This window comes from Anthonomus grandis, chromosome 13 (genome assembly GCF_022605725.1).
Source record: "Anthonomus grandis grandis chromosome 13, icAntGran1.3, whole genome shotgun sequence".
Classification (NCBI taxonomy): Eukaryota; Metazoa; Arthropoda; class Insecta; order Coleoptera; family Curculionidae; genus Anthonomus; species Anthonomus grandis.
This window is the reverse complement of record NC_065558.1, coordinates 7,640,039-7,665,385: the sequence shown is the minus strand read 5'-3', so window position 1 is coordinate 7,665,385 and position 25,347 is coordinate 7,640,039. Positions and strand designations below refer to the sequence as shown.

General features: G+C 33.2%; 1 protein-coding gene across 2 annotated transcripts in view; it reads right to left on the bottom strand.

The window, feature by feature from the left end:
• LOC126743879 (long-chain fatty acid transport protein 4) overlaps window positions 1–25,014 on the bottom strand; it is a 41,627-nt gene extending 16,613 nt beyond the window's left edge. Inside the window, exons 1-7 of one of the 2 annotated variants that reach the window (XM_050451125.1) lie at window positions 24,779–25,014; window positions 13,049–13,362; window positions 8,969–9,119; window positions 8,600–8,837; window positions 4,927–5,161; window positions 372–573; window positions 125–317 (exon numbers count right to left, since the gene is read on the bottom strand). In XM_050451125.1, coding sequence (XP_050307082.1) covers window positions 125–317; window positions 372–573; window positions 4,927–5,161; window positions 8,600–8,837; window positions 8,969–9,119; window positions 13,049–13,362; window positions 24,779–24,817 — 1,372 coding nt within the window. In that variant the 5' untranslated portion in view covers window positions 24,818–25,014. The remainder of the gene's footprint in view (window positions 1–124; window positions 318–371; window positions 574–4,926; window positions 5,162–8,599; window positions 8,838–8,968; window positions 9,120–13,048; window positions 13,363–24,778) is intronic. The other variant, XM_050451126.1, reaches the window with a different exon arrangement.
• Window positions 25,015–25,347: the final 333 nt, after the last annotated feature.

Below are 25,347 nucleotides of genomic sequence, written 5' to 3'. Positions count from 1 at the left end.
TAAAAATCGATTCTAAGTACATGCTAGGTATATAATTTTGCTATGATACTATCTTGTCCTTCGAGCAACACAGCCACTTCCCTCTTCAAACTATTTAATGTTAAACGAAATTACAGTAACTCACCAATATTGGCGTTCCCTTCGGTGGCACCATAAAACTCCGCGACATTCTTAATCTTAAACCTATCGACGAACTCTTGCCATATTTGCGGTCTCAGTCCGTTTCCGAAAATCATCCTGATCTTATGGTCGGTGTCGCTTTCTTTCGGCGGTACTGCCAAAATGTAGCGGCACATCTCCCCTATATACTGAGCAGTCTAAAATTCACGATGAAACATTTCGGAATGTACTGTTTTATAATAAGGTCTTACGGTGCAATTGTATTTCCTACATTCGGGAAAATACGAGGAGGCAGAGAATTTTTTCCGAATGACGATGCTCGAGCCGTAAATGAGCATTTGGCCCATGCTCATGCACCCACCAGCCGTGTGATATAAGGGCAAGGGACAGTAGAAACGATCAGAGGGACGGAACGCGCATAACCATTTCATTGCGGCGGCAATAAAGAAATATCTGAAAAGGAAAAAACGGGGTTTTCTTAAGTGTTTTTTATTTTTATTTATCAAAAACAAATAGGATGTTAACGAACTGGCCGAAACCCATAGGAACATCCACAAATTACAAAGTGTTTCAGGTGTACTTAATTAATACAAAAGTAAAAAATCATACAAGAACAGAAATACAATAAAGTGCTAAGTTTCTAATTGTGTGTTCTTGTTAATTAGAACAAGGATCTTTGAGTCTCTTCTTAAACATAGAAAGAGAGCGGCAAAATAAATCTACAGAAAAAAATGTGGAATTATATAGGGAAAGGATACTACTTAACGGCGAATTCCTTGCTACATTGGTTCTATACAAACAGACTGGAAACAAATAAGAATTTCGAAAATTTCGCTGAGGTATATGGAAAGGTATTTGAGATATTAGATAACTCGAGTCAATCTGATAGTTAATTATTTTATAGAGAAAGAACATGTCTGTGTGAGAGCGCCATGTTTCAAGAGAATATAATTGATATTCAACTCTAAGTTCTATTAAATTAGCCTGTAAGTTTAATATACCAGTATTTTTATAGCTCAAAAATCTTAAAAATTTATTTTGTATTGTATTCAATCTGTTAGCATGCACCGCATATTGAGGAGCCCATACGACGGAGGCAAAACCCAAACGATTATAAAATATAATGCTTTTAGAGGTTAGTAGCCTACTAATTCTTACAATTAATTCCAGCATTCGATTACACTTGATGCTTAAGTAATTGATCATATCCCTCACTTTATCAGTCCTCGTAAGTAGAATACCATTAAAATTATAGTCGAATTGAAATAAGTTAGTATTACGTGTGAAACTGATAAATGCGCATTTATCATAATTAAGGTAAAGTTTATTTCTCTGACAATACTCAAAAAATCTGTCCAAATATGTCTGATACGTGGTGGCCATGTACAGTGACATACTGGGATCGATATGGTTTATTTTTAAGTCCTCATTATGTCCGTAGTAATTTGGCATTTTATTCCAGTCATTTGAATTCTCTTTTAGTCATTTAAATTCTCTTTCTTACAGAAAAAAAAATTATCAATTTTTTGAATTGAAAAAAAAATCAATATTTAAAAAAAAAAAATTTCTCGAAATCTCGTAGAAATTCGGAAAAACGCTGAAATAGGTATCCAACCAAATTGTCCAGAGAATATGTGTACAAATTTTCAAAATTGTATCCAATCAATTTTTTGACTTATGACTATTATGTCGAATAATTAGAAATAAATCGATATTTTCAACAAAAAATGTTTTTCTCGAAATCTCGTACGAATTTGGAAAAACCCTGAAATAGGTGTCCAACCAAATTGTCCAGAGAATATGTGTACAAATTTTCAAAATTGTATCTGATCAATTTTTTGACTTATGACTATTGTGTCAAATAATTAGAAAAAAAAATCGATATTTTCAAAAAAAAAAATATTTCTCGAAATCTCGTACAAATTTGGAAAAATGCTGAAATAGGTGTCCAACCAAATTGTCCAGAGAATATGTGTACAAATTTTCAAAATGATATCTGGTCAATTTTTTGATTTATGACTATTGTGTCGAATAATTAGAAAAAAAATCGATATTTTCAAAAAAAAATTATATCTCGAAATCTCGTACAAATTTGGAAAAATGCTGAAATAGGTGTCTAACCAAATTGTCCAGGGAATATGTATACAAATTTTCAAAATTCTGTCTGATAAATTTTTTGACTTATGACTATTGTGTCGAATAATTAGAAAAAAAAATCGATATTTTCAAAAAAAAATTATTTCTCGAAATCTCGTACAAATTTGGAAAAATGCTGAAATAGGTGTCCAACCAAATTGTCCAGAGAATATGTGTACAAGTTTTTAAAATGATATCTGGTCAATTTTTTGACTTATGAGAATATTGTGTCAAAAATTTAAAAAAAAAAAAACAATATTTTCAAAAAAAAATTATTTCTCGAAATCTCGTACAAATTTGGAAAAATGCTGAAATAGGTGTCTAACCAAATTGTCCAGAGAATATGTGTACAAATTTTCAAAATGATATCTAGTCAATTTTTTGACTTATGAATAATGTGTCAAATAATTAGAGAAAAAAAACAATATTTTCAAAAAACCAAATTTCTGGAAATCTCGTAGAAATTCGGAAAAACGTTGAAATAGGTGTCCAACCAAATTGTCCAGAGAATATGTGTACAAATTTTCAAAATGATATCTAGTCAATTTTTTGACTAATGAATAATGTGTCAAATAATTAGAAAAAAAAAACAATATTTTCAAAAAACCAAATTTCTCGAAATCTCGTAGAAATTCGGAAAAACGCTGAAATAGGTGTCCAACCAAATTGTCCAGAGAATATGTGTACAAATTTTCAAAATGATATCTGGTCAATTTTTTGATTTATGAGAATATTGTGTCAAATAATTGGAAAAAAAAAATATTTTCAAAAAAAAATTATTTCTCGAAATCTCGTACAAATTTGGAAAAATGCTGAAATAGGTGTCTAACCAAATTGTCCAGAGAATATGTGTACAAATTTTCAAAATGATATCTAGTCAATTTTTTGACTAATGAATAATGTGTCAAATAATTAGAAAAAAAAAACAATATTTTCAAAAAACCAAATTTCTCGAAATCTCGTAGAAATTCGGAAAAACGCTGAAATAGGTGTCCAACCAAATTGTCCAGAGAATATGTGTACAAATTTTCAAAATGATATCTAGTTAATTTTTTGACTTATGAATAATGTGTCAAATAATTAGAAAAAAAAAACAATATTTTCAAAAAACCAAATTTCTCGAAATCTCGTAGAAATTCGGAAAAACGCTGAAATAGGTGTCCAACTAAATTGTCCAGAGAATATGTGTACAAATTTTCAAAATGATATCTGGTCAATTTTTTGATTTATGAGAATATTGTGTCAAATAATTGGAAAAAAAAAATATTTTCAAAAAAAAATTATTTCTCGCAATCTCGTACAAATTTGGAAAAATGCTGAAATAGGTGTCTAACCAAATTGTCCAGAGAATATGTGTACAAATTTTCAAAATGATATCTAGTCAATTTTTTGATTTATGAATAATGTGTCAAATAATTAGAAAAAAAAAACAATATTTTCAAAAAACCAAATTTCTCGAAATCTCGTAGAAATTCGGAAAAACGCTGAAATAGGTGTCCAACCAAATTGTCCAGAGAATGTGTGTACAAATTTTCAAAATGATATCTGATCAATTTTTTGACTTATGAATAATGTGTCAAATAATTAGAAAAAAAAAACAATATTTTCAAAAAACCAAATTTCTTGAAATCTCGTAGAAATTCGGCAAAACGCTGAAATAGGTGTCCAACCAAATTGTCCAGAGAATATGTGTACAAATTTTCAAAATGATATCTGATCAATTTTTTGACTTATGACTATTGTGTCGAATAATTAAAAAAAAAATCAATATTTTAAAAAAAAAAATTATTTCTCGAAATCTCGTACAAATTTGGAAAAACACTGAAATAGGTGTCCAACCAAATTGTCCGTAATATGTGTACAAATTTTCAAAACGGCATCTGGTCAATTTTTTTTAATTATAACTATTGTTATTCAATTTAACTATCTGGAGACTTGTGAAACTAGAGAACCAAGTAGGCGGAACCAAGTTGGTTTCTAGATTTTATTGGCATAATCAGTATAAAATCCACTCTTTTACCAATTATTTGTTCTGACTTGCATAGAAAATAAGGAAGAAAGTCTTTGATGAGATTTTTTTTCTAGATATGAAAATGATACTTTAATTTATAATTAATATGCTCATGAAATCTGGATTTCATAATGATTAGGCCTTTGATATCTACACAACTTTTCATCAATTTGATCTTTTATTATTTCAGCCTTCTGCTCTAATATTTTCTTATCCTTTAATTGTACTCGTTCTGCCTTGTCTTCTGTTTTCTTTTTTCTATCTTCATTTTCAGGTATGATGCATCACACGTGGGATTTATTTTCTTAATCTTTGGATACATTTTTCTTTTCCAATTTTTTATTTAAAGAATATTTGAGCTGAGCAATAAGATATGCATCATCACGTATAACATCTGGTACATTTTAATAGACACTTTTTCTTTTGTTCCACATATTTTGCGAGTAATTTTTTATGTATTTTAGAATCGGTAGACGTGGAAAATAATTAAAAGAAATGACTAAAATAACCATTTGGTCAAAAAAAAAACCTAATGCGTAAAAAATAAATTAAAAACTTGTTATTCGAAATATTCCCCTATTAGACATTAATGTACTTATTTAATTAAGTTAATAACAAAATAATTAGGTGTATTTTCGAGAAAAACAACCTAATTTTACCTGGATGTGCTAATGACGGCGGCCTTAGGCAGTCCAGTAGTTCCGGAGGTGTAAATATAAACCAAATGGTCGTGATGCCCGATTTTTTCATTAATTTGCGGTTTAGTAACGGGGGCATCTTTGAGCAACAAATCGAGATTTTCGAATCTTTCGTCTTTTGGACTGGCATTATTATTACAGTTTATTTGGTAGAGGGCTACTTTGGATTCGAGTTTATCGAGGACCTCTGTGAGAGCTAAAAAAATCAGTTTTCATATTTAGTAAATAGCATACAGATTTAAAAAAAAAAACTACTTTTAGATAAACTGATTTAGAGTATCAAGTTTTTAAAGAAACTTGTTTGAAATTATTAACAAGTGTTCTTCTTTAAATAAAAATTTGGTGAGTTTGAAGGATAAACAACAACAAAAAAACAATTAATATCATTGAGAATCAGAACTTGATGTTCTTAAGAAGTCTTATTTTTGTAAAACTGTTTAGTGATTACACTCAAATATATTCATTTAAGTGTCTAAATACAGGGTGTTTCAGAACTATGGGATCAAACTTCTAGGGGTTGTTCAGTGCAACAGTAGAATTCATTTGAGTATAGGAACCCATGTCCGGAAGTGTGTCACTAGGCCACTACGGCCCTAAGACGCGTTTAAATTTAGAAAAAATATTAATTAGCTAAATAGGATCTAATGCATTTATTTTTACCTTTTGTATATGATACCATCACGACAATTGTTCAAAATGTCTTCCTTCAACCTCAATACACCGATTTAAATGCCGCACATGATTTCGGCGGACTACACTAAAAATGTGAGCCTCGTTTTGAATGATTTCAAATGCTGCTGTTATTCATCCAATTAAGTCTAGCTCTGATTCTACTGGAGTTTCGTAGACTAAAGACTTTACACGTCCCCACAAGAAAAAATCGAGCGACGTTAAATCGGGTGACCTAGGAGGCCAAGAAACTGCTCCACCTCTGGCAATCCAACGATGCCCAAACCGCTGAGCCAAATACTCGCGTGCTTGTACAGCAAAGTGAGCCGGCGCTCCATCATGCTGAAATCACATTTGCTGTCTAACGTTTAGTAGAACATTTTCAAGGAGTTCTGGGAGAACTTCCTCCAAGAAACGCAGATAAATAGGTCCTGTTAACCGTTCCGATAGAAGGTATGGCCCAATTAAATAATCATCAACAATGCCTGCCCATACGTTGACAGACCAACGATTCTGATGTTTTCTTGGAAAAATTGCATAAGGATTTTCTTCGTCCCAAACATGGCTATTCCTACTATTCAAAATACCGTCTCTCGTGAAAGAGGCTTCATCGGTCCACAAAACATATCGTAAAAAATTTGGTTGTGCAATGATGTGATCCAGAAGCCGTTGACAGAATTGAACTCTAGGATGATAATCGGCTGCAGTCATAAAGGGTGATTCAAATTGAGTTTCCACATTACAATTTTTTTTTTTTTGAATCGCTACTGAATTTGTCAACGGCAACGTGACATTTCTAACGTCAAAATATAAACAAAACAGTCATGGAGCAATATACGACCGAACAACGTGTTAAAATTATCCAAGCCTATTATGAAAACGGCCGATCAAGGAAAAATACATTTCGTGCTTTACGTGAATTTTTTGGCGCACAAAATCGGCCTTGTGAGAAGACAATTTGGAATTTGGTACAAAAATTCGAGCAAACTGGATCCGTCGCTAACATCAAAACTCCTAGACATGCTCGTAGAGGTCGGTCGGAACACAATATTGCTATTGTTGCCGAAAGGGTGAACGAAAATCCAAGAACATCGATTCGTCATCGATCGCAGCAACTGGACCTTACATATTCCACTACACAGCGGATTTTAACAAAAGATTTGCAGTTACACCCATACAGAGTCCAAATAACGCAGGAATTGAAGCCTAGGGACCATCAACAGCGCCGTGTATTTGCCGAATGGATAAGAGAACAAGGGGCAAATTTTCCAATGAAAATAATCTTTAGCGATGAGGCACATTTTCACCTTGGGGGCTTCGTAAATACTCACAATTGCCGTATTTGGGGATTAGAAAATCCAAGACAGATTGTTGAAGTGAAAATGCATCCTCAAAAGGTGACTGTTTGGTGTGCCTTTTGGTCCGGAGGCGTAATTGGTCCATTTTTCTTCGAGGATCATGTGGAGAACGCTGTTACGGTTAATGGCGTTCGCTATCGGAACATCATAACAGAATTTTTCTGGGAACAGTTGGAAGATATGGATATCGAAGATCTCTGGTTTCAACAGGACGGTGCCACCTGTCACACATCAGGAGAAACGATCCAAGTACTGCGCGGCAAGTTTCCAGGTCGCGTTATTTCACGTAACGGTGATATCAATTGGCCGCCGCGATCCTGTGATTTAACTCCCTTAGATTATTTTCTATGGGGGTATCTTAAGAGCAAAGTCTACAAGAATAACCCGAACACCATTGCGGAGCTGAAACAAGAGATTAGACGAGAAATTACCAACATAGGTCCTGATTTGTGCCACAGAGTAGTCGAAAATTTCTCCAAACAGTTTACGTCATGCCACATGAGCCGCGGCGGTCATTTACATGATGTCATCTTTCATACATAATTGTAATTAACTACCTTCAAGGGAAAAATAAATATTTTTCTATAATTTTCAATTTCTTCTTTTTTTTTTAATATTTTTAATGTGGAAGCTCAATTTGAATCACCCTTTACCTTGAACTTTCTGGAAGTGGTATAAGGATGGAGTTGTTGCTCGTGTAGTACCCGCCAGACAGAAGCGTTACTCGTATTCATATTCTTAGCGACGTCACGTGTGCTATTTGATGGTGAAGCACCTCTTCTTCAAATTCGACCGTTCTTACGGTTCGAGCAACACCAGTATCATGCATCTTGGTCTTAAACATGGCTGTCTCAGCGAGCCGCCAACGAACCGCAATAAACTTTTTGTATCCAGGTTCCTGTCGTTCGGGATGACGTTCATGATACAACCTGATGCTGCTCGTGCATTGCAGTTTGTTGCTCCGTATGCATATCCGCCAATTCTTGATTGGTAAAGTTTTCCATTAGCAATAAATGTTTAAAAATTGTAAGCTATAAAATTTTTAAACATGACATTGAGAATTGACATTTATAAGCGTTGATTTTAAACAATTGTTGTTATGGTATCATGTACAAAAGGTAACAATAAATGCAGCAGATCCTATTTAGGTAATTAATGTTTTTTATAAATTTTAACGCGTCTTAGACGCATTTCCGGACATGGGTTCCTATACTCAAATGGATTCTTCTGTTGCACTGAACAACCCCCAGAAGTTTGATCCCATAATTCTGAAACACCCTGTATTGTATGACAATTAAATATGATAATAATAAATTCGTTACTATCGTAGCTTTTTGGAATAATTAAAATTGCTAATATTTACACAACTCGACACTAAAGGTCACAGTTCATAAATGACGCTTTAATAATACCAAAAGCTTAATGTACTGCTACAAAATTACCATTTTAAAAATAATTATAATTTTTTTTTATAATATGTTTGTGTGATTTTCGACCTTCGGTCCCCACAAACCGTTTCGACATAATTAAATATTTCACTTTTAATTATATAAGTAGTACTCCATAAACTTTTTAAGATAAGGCTCTTGAATTATATAATAACATACCATGTGACAATTCAGCACCGAAAATGACTGCCTGTGACTTGACAATCGTGATGGAATGCACCAATGAAGTCAGCCTTAAGTTTGTGTTGATTAAAGAAACAATTACTCCCAGTTTCGAGAGTCCTAACCAAATACAGACAAACTCTGGTTTATTTTCGAGGTACAGGGCCACAATGTCGCCCTTTTTATAGCCATGGCTCTTGAATATATTCGCTATTTTGTTACTATATTCATCAATCTATAAAGGAAAATATAATTCATGTTTTATAAGAATGCCTTATAAGCAAAAACCGGGTAACCAGATATTTATTGCAGTTTTATCAGTTATGGCTATTAGTATATGAATTATGGTGTGAAATAACTAGGTACCTGCATAAACGTCCATTCCTGATCCTCAAATAAAATCGCTGGTTTGTGAGGATGTTTCCTCACATTCTGCTGGAATATTTGGTATAGGGGGAGGTCTTGTCCTTGTAAATATTTCACCTGAATTTGGCATTTTATGTATTTTATTAAGGCACTAAAAATATAAAGTAAAGTTTATTCATGTGTAAGTAAAATCTTAAACATATACAAGCTTAAAACAGAAAACATACAAGGAAGAACTTATGTACTTTTGAATTGATATTATATTCCACTCGCTAGGTCTACTCCTGGGCTTTCACAATTCTGCCTATAAATATTCATCAAAGAGATAAAAATTCATTTAAGTGCACTTGTAAGTTTATTAAAAAAGCTTGGGGCACTAATATGCAGTTGTAGTCTCAGGAATTGAATCTCTAAAAGACTTACTTGCCTTGTGTTATAGTTATAAACTGCTGATCTTTGATTAAATTTGATGAAAGTGTAAGGAGATTGAGGCTCTTAAAAGGATCTTTGACATAATTTATCAAACTTCCTTTTTTACAACTTAAAAATTCTCCTAGCCTGAGATGTAATATACAAACTGTATTAAAAAATGGTAAACCCTTAACAAAACATTTCTATTAACCGTTTTTTTTAAGTTTTTGAAGTGATAAACATGTTTCGCCAGTCCACTTGCCACTAAATTGCTTTATTGTTTTATAAATTATAAATTCAAGATACAGATTTATTTACCGATTCGAAAATTTTAATTTTGTAGTCTTTAATGCCCGTAATGTGCAAATGAGAAGAATTAAGTTTGCTCTTCAATTTACAATGCTACCCACTCAAAAAAAAATGTTCCTTCTGAATGATATTAGAAAGAAATACTGCAGTAACTGCAGTGCATTTTGAAATGTAAATGGTTTAAATGTTTTACTAAAAATTTTAATGTGTGTTGCATTTCTAATTGTTATTAGAAGCACATTCTAAATAATTAAAATTTTGTGACTGGTAGTAAATATTAAATGTCTATAACATTTATTCTTGTCTCAGAGAATGGATTATTTTGAGTTACATACAGGTGGTTAGAATATACAACTTTTTGAATATTAAAGACACTATCATTGCTATATAATTAAATATGTTTTAAAACCTTTAGAACATAGTTCTACATCCCACGCCACTATAGCACAATGTAACAAAGATTCCACTAAGGATTTATATAATAAAATAGTAAGATTGGTACTTAATATCTGAATGCAACATTATTAATATGGGTCACCCATTTAAGATTCATTTAGTTACATGAGTGAATAATACCTGTATCATTTATGTTTATGGAATTGAATGTTGTACCACGAATTGTACCTACCTAAATATTTCTGTTTAGACAGTTTTTTGACTATATACCAAATTATTAATTTTAGTGTGTTGTGGTCTATTAGATAAATATGTTCTAACACCTAATCCACATTTCAAAAAATCAGATTAGGATGCATTTTTGAATGTCCAGGAACTTCACCACATGTGACAAGAATAAGAATAAAGAAAGTGGTATTGTTTCAACAAATTGCTTTGTTATAAACAAACTATTACAAAAAAGTATAAGCAATTAAAGAAAAATATAACCTAATAGTAAAAATAAAACTAAAAACCAAAAATTATCCTCTAACAGTTTCTATTATGCTTTCTCCAGCATCAAGCGCTTTACTTCCTTCCTTTTTAAATTTATTATTTATTTCAATTGAAGAAGGAAGTTGGTAAGAAAATTTTAAACTAGAATAAATTAATGAATTCTAAGTTGAGTGAAGTAATGGGCAAAGTACAATATCAGAACATTTCATAAAATTACAATTATTAGCAGCTACACCTGTATAAAATTAAAAGTAGATCAAACAACAAGTTTCTAGAATAAACAAGGATGGTAGTGTTAATATTTTTTTTAAGACTTGAACAGCAGCACTCTTTCTTAGAAGTCCTAAAATGAAATAAAGTAGATTTTCAAAAAGTGACAGATATTGACAGGAGTCAAGCCATAGTGTTTAACTTGGTAAGGAGGATCCTCGCAAAGTACTGCCTGAATTCAGAATCTCGTTTTAAACAATTCTTGGATATAGTACATTATTTTTATAATTTCTTGGCAGTTGAGGTAGTGTCCCGAGTCTAGGAGAGCCTTGAAAGATATATAGAAATTTCAGAAGAATGACTCCATCAACTGCCTGGAATTTGTAAAAACATTTTTGTCTCTTCTGGGCACACAGGGAAGCTTGAAATAATTAATTTTCTGCAAAATTTAAGAGATAAAAGTGGTTCTTGGATATAGTACATTATTTTTAACATTTTTAGGTAGTTGAGGTAGTATCCTAAGCCCAGTAGAGCTTAAAAGACTTATGGTAATTACTCAAATATTTTCGTTTCTTCCAAGCACACAGGGAAGCCTAAATAATTAAGTTTCTCTAAATTATTTTAACCATCCCACCTTACTCCTTAAGCTCCTCAATTATTTACGTAAGGGACATTTAGTTCATCTGATGAGAATTATCACTGTAAATTATGACTATGTAAAGCCCCAACAGTATTTTCCAATACGGTTTCAGCAATTTTTATCTGTTTTTAATACACTAAATCAAAACCCAGTATAGTAAATATACAGTATCGGACAAAATTAGAGAGACTTCTCTATTTGCCAACACACAAAAAGAGCAATTCAACGTCAGTAAACAAATGGTTTCCAGAACAATAAAAAATTATCAGCTCCGTGGAAGAGTGACAAACCTTAAAAGAGGTGGCCGCAAGAGAAAAACCTCAGTACTGCTGGACAGGAGAATTAAACGACTAAGTCAGAATAATCCGTGTCTATCTTCAACACAGATTTTGGCTGAATTGGAGGCGCCTGGGGTTTCATCCAGGACTGTGCAGCGGCGATTAGTGGAGGCGGGGCTTCCTGGAAGGAGATCAGCAAAAAAAACCCATCTATCAAAAAAAAATGTAGCTGCTAGAATGTTATTTGCAACATGTCACCGTTACTGGACAGCTAAGGACTGGAATAAGGTTTTGTTTAGTGACGAGTCTAAATATAATATTTTTGGAAGTGATGGAGCGCAGTTGGTACATCGCCCAGCAAACAAAAGGCTTGATCCAAAATATGTTTCTGGTACTGTGAAGCACGGAGGTGGCAATTTAATGGTTTGGGGTTGTTTTTCGGGTTATGGAATGGGTCCTATCCACAAAATTAAGGGCACTATGGATAGATTTATGTATCGGACTATACTGGAAGATGTAATGTTGCCTTACGCCGAATGGGAAATGCCGCTAAGATTCACGTTCCAACACGATAACGACCCCAAACATACGGCCAAACTTGTGAAGGAATGGTTTTTGGCTAACAAAATTCAAGTTTTAAAATGGCCACCGCAATCGCCGGACTTGAACCCAATTGAAAATCTTTGGGAGATTATAGAGAAAAAGATTCGCACTAAAAACATCGGGAATCGTGCTCAATTATTTGAAGAAATCGAGAATGCCTGGAAATCAATGGATCCAGCTGTAATTTTGAATCTCATTGGATTGATGCCGAATAGATGTGAAAAAGTTATCCAGAATAAAGGGTACTGGACAAAGTATTAGGTTAGTTTCATTAGTATAGGGTACAAATGTACTTTAAGGATAAGTCTCTCTAATTTTGTCGCACAGAATTTTTTGCATTTTTTAATTTTTCCTAATAAATCTTGAGAAATGTTTTTTTTTTAAAAATTTATTTTAGTGCCTTTTTAAACTACTTCAAAACATAACATCCTTCAGCACAAAAAGAGGAATTTAATCATTTTTATCCTACATAAAAGACATAAGTAGTCGAGTCTCTCTAATTTTGTCCGATACTGTATTTCAGAAATGCCTTGACATCTTGATTTGCATTTAAACAATAGTGGCATGTCACAGAATACAAATGTGTCATATTAATAACTTTACTTGACAAGAAAAAAATCATTAGTCACTTAAAGCAACATCTAAGCAAACATTCATCAATTAATTACTAAACAAGTTCCCATAAAAGATCAGTGACCTAGAGCCCTACTTATCGGAGACACATCAATGAGTACTTACCCTAAATCCCTGGGAGCCGTAACCAGTGCCACATAAAACCATCTCCAGTGACCGGCGGCCAAATAAGCAACCAAAACGACAATGGCGAGCTGTACCAAAAACTGGGGCCCAAAGAAGTACCAGAAAACGGCCGCGAGGCCCCCTAATAAAGCGAACCCGATGGCCATGACAGCGAACCGTCGTACCAAAACGCGTACTGGTCGCGTTTGGCGGTTCTTACGCCGCACGATGACGTCCGCGGTACTTTTACCTTTGGCTCCGTTGACCCGGGTACCGATCTCCGCGTCCTCCGTCGACGTCTGATCAAGTTTCTGCTGATAAAATCCGAATAATTTCTAAGTGGAAATGTAAATTGCGAAATCAAAACAAAAAAGTTAGGTTAGGTGTGACGACCCAAGCACACGTCAGAGAATGTCAAAGTGACAGATCGTGTTGAGGACGCTTTGCTGGTTGCCTACCAGGCAATAGTAATTATTGTTGATTTAAATGAAATTACGGGTGCTACTTGGAAAATATACTTTATAGGTATCATGAACCAAAACGCCTTTTTAAAATAATATTATTACATGCTAATTATCTTAGCGACTTCAAATGACATGTAACAGTTTTATTACAATAAAATGCAGGGTCAGCTAGTGGCTCAGAACGGTTTTACAAAACGGTTTTCTACTATAAGAAAATTTCTCTATATAGGCCTTTTTTAGTATCTTTATAGAGCAAAAAACTGTCAGCCCTGCTTTAAAAAAAGTGTTTTTTTTCTGTTTTTTTTTTTACCCTAGAAGCCTACGGGACCCGGGAGTAAAAAAGGGGTGCTGAGTGGGGTAAATTAACACTATAAAATAGAGTGAAACAGCATCTGTACTACATACCTAAATACAAAAGGCAGCTACAGGGGGTGTTAAACAAATAAAGGTAAAAAAAACAAAATCTGCAAATTTTTTCAAAACATATAATGCAAAAACTCCACAACAAATGAAACTTGTTTTCTGCTTATTCACTGATCTAGGGCGATATTGCCATTTGACATACAAATAAGCAAAATCCTGAAAATTATTTTTATATGGAAAAAAGGGTTGAGGCCATCCAGGTTATGTTTGTTTCAATTTTGGATAGCTATTTTATTGAAATATACTTAGAAGGGCGCTTAGTTAAATCTGAACAACAAAATTTCGTTTGGTTTTTATACATTGTTTTATATAACTGAATAGAGACCTAAAATATGCTAAAATGGGGGTCTAATCTAGATTATTTGATGTTGCCATTAATATGATTACATTGTTAAACTTTTGACATATGTACTCGCAGTTGCCAGATTGTGTTTATTTTCTGTAATAAATATAATTATTACGCCAAAGCTCAACGTAACTAATAAGAAACAACCCGTCTAAAAAGTGAATCTTATATGAGAAGAGAAAACACGGAAGACATCTATATCTGTCCAGCTCCACTCTATTTATTTATTATTCTCGGAGTTTTGTCTCTAATGTATTTTTTTCCTCATTGACGACTTCTCCTTTTGAATTTAATGAATTTTATAAGTGTGATGTTAAATAAGTCTGTTAATAAGTCTTGGTTAGTGAGATTTTTAATATGACAGAAGGGCGCCATCTTGAGTAGAAAATATATTGAGTATTGACAGTTATTGCGGTCTTTATAATTATTGAGTCTCAGGGTAGCTGTTTCACATTTATTTAATAATTTTTCACACAAGATTAAATTGTCAGTACCGTCAAATGTCAATGGTTGATTTAAACATAAAATGTGAGTGTGCCAGGTATGCATTCACCTGATGCAATATGACAGTTGACGTCAATTGACAAATAAATTGCCTTTTTTTCTAATGTGATAACAGTTAGCTCCACTCTATTTATTTATTATTCTTGGAGTTTTGTCTCCAAAGTATTTTTTTCCTCATTGACGATTTCTTCTTTTTTGGAATTTAATGGATTTTATAACTGTGATGTTAAATAAGTCTGTTAATAAGTCATTTGAAAAAAAAACCATCCCTACGTTATTTGCGTATTGCCACAGATAAATGACAAGTGACGTTTATAAATTTCGCGCCCAAATTTTAAATCAAGGTTCTACCTTAATTACACGCTAACAGGTGTAGTGCGGCAATCGATTCATTATTTCCCAATAAACGTGACCTACGTAATTACTACAGCCGAAATTACGAGTTTTTGGTTATAATGACCATGACGACGAATGTGGTTGAACTTGGACTATTATCATTTTGTTTATACTTAATAACATTATAAGCGCGTGTAATATTGGTATCGAAATAGATGCCTCATTTGTGAATAAAGATTATAATAATAATAATAATAATAAGCTTTATTTCCAACAGGTTACATATACCAAGTTACAGGAGAATGAATTAAATATATGAATGTACAAGTACGAATGCATGAACTGTATTAGATTCATGCAACTAAACTATAAAAGAATTGCTATATAATAAAAAAAAGTAGTGAGTTTGAGGAAATAAATAATAAAAAATCAACAGTAAATTAGGATAAGAACAATTAATTTAAATCAATAGAACAAAAAAAAATTAGTAAATAAATGTATTCAAACTAAAAATTAAATAACCTAGCCTCCCCCACCGACCATACGCAGGTGCCAAATTGTCATGGTGAATGTCACAAGCATCAGTAATAGTGTCAAAGTTTTGGCACATAAAGTGAATAGGACTCTGGTACAGAATGTTGGACCTGGCTGTGTCCAAATAAAAATTAAAAGCTGGACACTGTCTAGATCCTGGAAGCAAATCCTTTGCAAAAGTTATGGGCAGTCAATTTTATGGTTAAGTAAATTAAACAAGAACTTCACCGAATGCATTTTTTTCCTCTTCGCAAGTGACCGTTCAGTATATCTAGAGAGCAGCAGGTTATGGTCAAAACCCCTTGGAGGATAGACTCCATCATCCTTAAATGACAAACATTTAAGGAATCTCTGTTGGACTGATTCTAATAGGTGAATCTGCTGGTTGTAAATGGGAGACCAAATGAGGGAGCTGTAGTCCAGCCTGTCCAGTTAGAAAAAAGTTTGCAATTTCTAATAATAAAGCCCAACATGCGAGTAGCTCTAGAAACAGTATCTTCGATGTGAGGGATAAAAGAAAATTTTTGGTCAAAGGTGACTCCAAGATCCTTAAAACAGGTAGACCTTGCCAGAGACTCTCCATTAACTGAGTAATTAAAGACAACTGGACTTTTGATTCGAAAGTAGCTGGCCACATTAAGCCGGTTTAAAGTGCACCAATGGTGTACAGTATTGATGTTCTCTTGCAGTTGACCACAATCTGCTATAGAGTCAATCCTATGGAAAAGCTTTAGGTCATCAGCATATGCTAACCGAGAGCTATTGAGGGTGGAGATCAAGTCATTAGCGAAAACGTTAAAGAGAAGGGGGCCCAAGTTAGAGCCCTGAGGAACTCCAGAGGTGGGTGAAAAGCAAGCAGATCTAAAGCCTTCGACCACTACAAACTGAGAGCGGTCAACTAAATAGGAGTTAAGGAGCTTTATCAAGCGATCGGAGAATCCAAACTGGCGTTCAAGCTTATTTAATAGGATGAAGTGGTCAATCTGGTCAAAAGCCTTTTGAAAGTCTGTGTAGATAAGATCGATTTGACCTCTATCATTAAGTGCTTCGCACACAAACTGAGAGAAGAATACTAGGTTTGTAGTACATGATCGACCAGAAACGAAGCCATTTTGAGCATGGACTTAACCTTGGGAAAAATTAATTTATAAAGAGCCAACTCGAATAACTTTAAGAAATTGCACATAATGGATATAGGGCGGTAATTCTCTATTGTTCCAGCATCGTCCTTTTTAACCCTTTCGATACTAACGGGTGATATGTGTCCCACCAAAAAAACTGTTTTTAATATACGCATTTATTTTTAAATTAAATGTTTAAAAAATACTAGTGGGTCATATATGTCCCAGGCAATTCTTTTTACAAACGGGTGGGTCAAAAATGTATTATTTTTATATCGGCTGTTGTCCCAGTAGTATTATCCAGTTTTTGAAATTAAATATAACTCGTGGGCTGTATTTTGAGGTTAGATTGGATAGTAAATTTGAAATGTAAACAAGCGGTTAAGTGGCGCTCTTGTTTTTGTGGTTATTAAAGGTGTTTTTTTGTCTTTAAAAGTGAATTAAAACTATGACAAGGTAAGTTTTAGTTAAGGTAAAATATTGTATGTTGTATTTGAATAAAATAAGACCCAGATATTTAGATTTAGGGACGTATATGTCCCAGTCGTAAAATTAAGATTAAAGTGGAAATTTAGGCATTAGCTGTATGTTTCTTATAACGTCAATTTATAAGGCAAAAAATCATTGAAAATTACAAAAAGTTAGTAAGCCTTTTGAATATGTGAATATTTTTTTGATATTTTTCGGTTGGAATTTATGCCTCTACACCTCGTAAAAATTTAAACATAATAATTTTATAAAAAGTTCCAATAGGTATTTAGAATTCAAATTAATATAATAAAAATAATACTGTATAATACGTTTATTACAGTTTACAGTACGTACGTTTAAAAAATAATAATTACAGCATTTATAGTCGTTATGTTTGGTGAAGACCTACATGATATATATTTTTAAAAACCCATCAGCTGATGCTTACTTTTTTGTGCTTGCAGTAGAAAACCGCTAAAACCTAAAGAATTACAAGAAATGGCTATGAGTATTGACCAGTATGGATTATCCGATGATTCAGATATGGAAGATCCTTTTCAAGATTCCGGCTCTGAGTACCAGCCCTCATCTGAAAGTGATATCGAAATGGATTCACCTAAAAAGAAGAAGCCAAAACGAGTCTCCCAGGATGAATTGGCAATTATTTGTAGTACCGACAATACTTCCAACATTGAAAACGAAAGCCCTGAAAGCCTTATTGAACCTGAAGTAATTGAAGAAAACCAGGAGAATTCTGAAAATGCAATTTGTGACACTACAAACATTCATTGGACCACCAGTAGCAGCTTAATAAAAATCCCTAGCATTTTGTATTCGGACATAACTCATAAATCGTCTGAACGGGAGTGTTTTTTCAAACTGTTTCCTAAAAGCCTGTCTATGTTTATTTCCCAATGCACTAACCAGAGATTACAAATTCTCGAAGTCAAAACAAAAAAAGCATATGCTCCAACTGATCATTATGAGATCATGATAGTTTTGGGGTGTTATATTGTTATGGCATATAACAAAGTACCGTGCATGGCAAACTACTGGTCCTCTAATAAGTCACTTGGAAATGAAGCTATAAAAGAAGCCATATCACGCGATCGTTTTCTTCTTCTTACATCTAAGATGTATTATAATAATCCAAGTCGTCCAGAAAATTCAGGAAAGCTTTATTACATTGAAGAAGTAATGTCCTGTTTGAAGCATACGTTTTCAAAAGCGCGTTCGGAGAGCACATTTCAAAGCATAGATGAGTCTATGGTAAAATTCAAAGGCCGTTCAGCTCTTAAACAGTATCTTCCTCTAAAACCAATAAAAAGGGGCATCAAGGTTTGGGAAAGGTGTGATTCACAGTCTGGTTACGTATATGATATGAACATATATTGCGGGAAAGAAGTTGATACTCCAGATAGCACTCTTGGCCAAGGATTAGGTGAACGGGTTGTAAAGACCTTATGTAAGTCTATTAGAGACCCGGAGGTAATGGTATGCTTTGATAGATTTTTTGCTTCTGTTTCATCGATGTCTTCCATAAAATTTGCTGCAGTGAGTACATGTATGCCAAAACGAAAAAATCTTCGAAAATTTGAAGATTTTGTCGCTAAACAAAACATGAAGAAAGGCGATTCTTACTCTTTATTTAGCAACGTAGGTGTTGCTGCATACTTATGGAAAGATTCAAAAGAAGTAATTGTTCTCTCAAACTGCCACAGTTCTGAGATGGAAACTGTAGAACGGCGACAGAAGGATGGAACTAAGGCCGTGCCCCAAAACAATCAAAGATTATAACTCCTATATGGGAGGAGTGGATCTCTCAGATCAACTCTCCGGCCTTTATGATATAGACCGGAAGTCACAGAAATGGTGGAGAAAGGTGTTCTATAAACTTTTTCTTACTTCAGCCACAAATGCGTGGATACTTTGCAAAGAAGCTCACAATCGTGATGTTCCATTTATAGTTTTTTTAGTTAACTTAGCTGAATCGCTTATTAATTTGGGAAGAGAAAATGCAGGCATGGTAAGGAAACGTTGTACTGGCAGACCTTCAAGTTCGTCAAGAAATATGGTAAATGTTGGCGATCATTTACCTATTCAGGGAACCACTCGACGTAGATGCCATTCGTGCTCGTCAAAAAAAATCGAAAAACGTACAAAAACTATGTGTTCAGGTTGCAAAGTTCCGTTATGCGCGGACTGTTTTTCGATATACCATAAATAGTTTGCGCGTTTATGGTTTCTATAATTAAATTTTATGTATTATGTTTATCTGGTGGTACACATTTGTCCCGATGTTCACTTAGTTTTCATTACTAGTGGGACACCCGTGTCCCAGGTTGTATTTCTTTTATACGCTTATATAAATAGATAAAAAGCAATTTTTTGTTTTATTTATAAGCTACCTTATCCTATAACAAGATTTTTTATTTAAAAAAATTAAAATTTAAAACTCGTATTTTGAATGCATCAGCTCGTGTGGGACATATATATCCCATTAGTAAAATCAAAATCATTTTTTAAAAAATAAAGTCGTTGCGAAAGGGTTAAAGATAGGGCAAACTTTGGCTTGCTTCCAGATATTGGGAAAAATACCTGTGATAAGGATCAGATTAAAAATGTAGAGCAGAGGGTCTGTAAATGCAACAGAGCAGTCCTTAGCTAAAAAACTAGGAATTAGATCTGGGTCAGAAGTCATTTTGCTTTTGAGACACTTGCTCGCCATTATAATGTCGGTAGCCGCGAGGGCGACGAGGTCTATGCAACTTAAGGGAGGTTCAGAGACGACAGGATGATCGCTGGGAAGTGAGTTCGTGTATACACTCTTGAAATAATCTCCAAAAGCGGAGACAATGCTGTCAGGCGTATTGTATGATTGGTTAGAAAGCTTCATTTAGACGGGGATTTGAGACTGATTATGTTTGCTTCGAATAAAAGACCAACATTCACTCGGATCGGAGGTTATTTTGTTCTCAATACTATGGATGTACATAATATAATAAAGATATATAGTGAGATTTTTAATATGGCGACGAGGCGCCATCTTGAATATAAAATACATTGAATATTGACAGTTATTGCGGTCTTTTAAATTATTGAGTTTCAGGGTAGCTGTTTCACATTTATTTAATAATTTTTCAAACAAGATTAAATTGTCAGTACCGTCAATAATGTCAATGGTTGATTTAAACACAAAATGTGAGACACACCTGATGCAATATGACAAATGAGTGTCAAAATGGCAAATGAACGCCATCTTAATTTTAGTATTAAGCACTTTGCAGATCCGAAACAAAATGGCGGTGTTTTATTAGTTACCTATATTGGCCACATTTAATTTAATAAGAGGCCATTTTGTTTTGGGTCTGAAAAAAATGTTTTTTCCAAGATGGCGACCGTTTGCCATTCTGAAATTATATTTATAAGTAGATGGTATCTTTTTCCTGTAATAATGATAGTATCAGTAAACTGCATTTACTTACTTTTTATTTTTATCGAAGGACCACAGCTTATATGGCGCTGAACCAATTGACTTAATAAATTAAACAAACTTGTACAATACAATATATGCTCATTTATCTTGTCCTTGCTGTCTTTACGTGTACTTAATTTAACCTTAGTTACATTTGTTTTATGACCTGTAGAAACCCTTTAGGTGTCGTTGATATCCTTAAAATTGTGAGCATAAACCAGATAAGAATAAATAGATCTTGATGAAAGAAAAGGGTAATGTTATGCTTTTGTTACATTTACAGCGTAATTTAATAAACAAATATAATATAATAAAACATCGGACGGAACTGACCGAACTTTCCCGAATTAAAGTACGGATTCCTTGATTTATACTTTCCTCATTACTTTTTTAATAGTTTTACGCTAATTCAAAAGGTGGCGCTTTGATTGCGCATTTTAATGTCAACAAAGTTAATACTACCTGGCAACACTGTGCGGACGAGTGACACTTCTAACATCACAAGGAAATGTCACATGTCACTAGGAAAATTTGTCAACATAGGGCGCGTTTTTAAATTCAGCAGTCACAGCTTAAGCAAAATTTGCTATTTACGTTTCTAAATTATCTGCTTTCCATCACATAACGTTTCTTTATTATATGATAGGTCCGTCAATGATTGGCTGATGGCAATCACTGGTTCATCGTATTTTCGTTTTGGTGGAATGGTGTAATAGAAGTGTTGAATGTGGAATGGAACTTTTTTACAATGAAAAAATTTGCATTAGAATTTGAAAAAAATGCTCTTTTCAAAGAAATTGAAGATTCTAGCCTAGGCACAAAATGCTCATATCTCAGAAAGTACTGAAGTTAGAGAGTTGAAAATTGAAACACAGGTTCTTCTAATAAAATTAGTGGACACCTATTTCAGCGTTTTTGGCAGAATTTTTTTATAATGAAATAATTAGCCTTAGAATTTCAAAAAATTTCCTTTTTAAAGAAATTAAAGATCCAAGGCATAAAAAGCTCATATCTCGGCAAGTACTGAAGCTAGAGAGCTGAAAATTGAAACACAACTTCCTTTAATAAAATCATTAAACACATATTTCAGCGTTTTTGGCAGAACTTTTTTACAATGGAAAAATTCGCATTAGAATTTGAAAAAATGTTTTTTTTTTAAAGAAATTGAAGATTCTAGGTACAAAATGCTCACATCTCTGAAACTATCGAAGTTAGAGAGTTGAAAAGAAAATTGAGAGTTGACTTTGACATTTTATAATTTTTTTTAAAGATTTTTTTACAAAGTGCAAGAGGCAAGGGCATAGGGGTAATATTTTTCGCACCCTGGCAAGTTACGTGAAGTCCTATTAAAATATAACAACAAAGAGGAAATCTAAGGAGGAAAAATAAATTTGGAAATCAACTGAAATGTGAAATCAAAACAGGGAAACAAAACTCAACAATACAAAAAAGCATTTTTTTTTCATCGGTTGATGTGCCATCAAAAATCAGCTGTTTTACGTCATCAGTCAAGCAGCTGTCAATCTGTCAACCATTTGATAAAAAAATAGGTCTAGGTCTGACAATCCCTGACTTTTTCCAGGCATTTTGGATAATTTTTCCAGTTTTGTTTTAAATTCCCATTAATGTCATTTTCTATATCTGCCAAGCACTGGAAATAAACTTTCATGTTTTCGGTCCGTTTTTCAGTTACTTACCTCTAGTAATACAATATTACACAGTACCTCCTTTAGCGTAATTCTTTTAGGACTTTAATGGCATTTTTCATGCCTCCCGAGCATTAGAAATTAATTTTTATTTATCAAATGCCTGGAAGAAATAAAAATAACTGGAAAAATTACCCCAAATGCCTGGAAAATGATTTTATATGCCTGGAATAAAATTAAAAGTCACTTTGAGGTATATCAAAAATCGCTGTAAAAAAAATTATTAAAATCGCCTAAATGCTAGGAATAAATTGAAAGCATGGAGTATACAGGGTGCCTCCGATTAAGTCGGCACTATTGTTATCTTTGTTAATATTTAAGATACAGGGTCGGTTAAATTAGCAAACTAGTAGGATTTTTTCTGTTGATTAAAATAGTGAAAACAGAAAAAAAATTAAACATCGCGTTTTCGAGAAAATGTGAAAAATGTACTTTTGTTAAATAGAATCCCCTGTATATTTTTACATAAATCAAAAGATAATAATTTTCTTAATAAAAAAGTGTATTTACACTAATAGCCTGAACCTAAAAATAACAAAGTTATAGCGATATTAATAATTTTGTCAAATTTAGGCAAGTTGGCTTTAAAATAAATAACATCAAGTAAAACTACTAATTTACAATAAATGAGCAAAAACATCGCCATCTTGTTCAATATATTTCTGAGCACACTTAAGCACACGTCTTATAGCTTTAAGGATTGATCTTCTATCTATTGATCCAATTATTTGCCTAATATGTGTTTAAAGTTCATCAACGGTTCTGTATTTTTTTTATACACTTCATTTTTTATGTAACCCCAAAAATAAAAATCTAGAGGGGTTAGGTCTGGTGACCTAGGTGGCCAACGAATCGGGCCACGTGTCGCAATCCATTTATCGTCAAATAATCTATTAAGTAATATTCTTACATCATTTAGTTGATGGGGAGGTGCTCCATTCTGTTGAAAATAGATTTGTTGCCGTCTCTCCAAGTTAATATTATCCAAATAATCTTCCAGCGCTCGAGATAATATGAGATCAACATATCTCCTTCCAGTCAAAGTGCCATCATAAAAAACACAAGTCCTATTACTTGGCTTCCTATTAAGCCGCACCAAACATTTATACTAAATTGATTTTGAGAATTTCTGGGATCAGTAAGGAAAAGATTTTCTTGGGACCAATAGTGTACATTTTTACGGTTAAACATACCTTCGTATGAAAAATTAGCTTCGTCGCTCCAAATTATACGGTTTAAAATATTATCATTAGCTTCATATGCATTACGTAACCAGTTGCAAAAAGCAAGTCTTCTTTCGTTATCGCCAGGCAACAATGTTTGTACTGGTCGATACCTATATGGCACAAATTTGTTTCTTTAAGACCCGCCAAATTGTTACTAAGCTCACACCGTAAGCTCTTGTTAAATCTCTAGTTGAGTTTTCCATATGAGCTTCAAAATATGCCAAAATAGAAATTTCAACATCCTCGCTTACTATAAATTGGTTCCTTCTTCTAGTTCTTTTAAACACGTTTTCGTTACTTCTAAATTTTCTGTAGAGAATTAAAAAGTATCTACGGTTTGGCAAGTTACGAGTCTGGAATCTCTGGCGGTACTCTTCTAGTGCTCTGTCACTATTTTTTCGACATACAAGGTAACATTCTAACATATCACATTTTTCAATATGCGTAAAAGACATTTTACTAATTTAGATCTTACAAAAATCACAAACTTTGCTAACATGTAACTGTCAGTATTTCTTTATTTAATAAAATCTCTACGGCTACTGTCATTTTATTATTCAGACAATGATTTATTTGTTTTGCTCTCAAAAAGTTCAAGGCCAACTTGCCTAAATTTGACAAAATTATTAATATCGCTATAACTTCGTTATTTTTAGGTTTAGGCTATTAGTGTAAAAAAACTTTTTTATTAAGAAAATTATTATCTTTTGATTTATGTAAAAATATACAGGGGATTCCATTTAACAAAAGTACATTTTTCACATTTTCTCGAAAACGCGATGTTCAATTTTTTTTCTGTTTTCACCATTTCAATCAACAGAAAAAATCCTACTAGTTTGCTAATTTAACCGACCCTGTATCTTAAATATTAACAAAGATACCAATAGTGCCGACTTAATCGGAGGCACCCTGTATAATTTTGTTTTATATCCTGAAATTATTATTTTATAACCCGTGCATGTCAATTAACTGAAAAAATAAAGAAAACTAATTAAATTAGGTCATAAAAAAATTCCTGTGCACCATTTTAGGTAGAAAAATTCAAATAGATTTGATACGCTATATATCTAACGCTTATTGAATAATAATTCAAATAATGAACCCAATAATAATGGAACACTCACCTTATTATCATTTCCGCTTGGAATAATTATAACATCCATAATTCCTTCTTAAACAGGTAAAAATCACACACGGGTCCCACTACAATAAATGTTTATTTTATATTTCTAATAACATGTCAAAGTTATTACGCGAATGCACGTTTCTCTTAAGTAAAATAGTACTTTCACGTGAATTGCAGCGCGCGTTCAACTGAATGCAGACAGTAGTACCCTTTAAAGAAACGAATGATAATGTTCTAAGCAAGTACTGGCGTAGACTATACGAGTTTGACTGGATTATACGAGCCACGGACGTATAATACGGTTTTGGTATATGCTTTGACGTAAAACAATTACATTGATGGGTTTTGTTTGATTTATTCAATGGAGGATTTTCATTTTTTTTATAATACGTTAAACAAATTCGCTAAAATTTAAAAAAAAAGTGTTACCCAAATCCCGGTCAAGTACGTCTATAATAATAATCGGATATGTTATGCTTTCTACATGTGCGTATATAAGTAGGTAACGTTTGTTACAAAAAAATTGCCGCATCGCCGCTTGTTTGCAAGAAACTTTCTATACTCTTA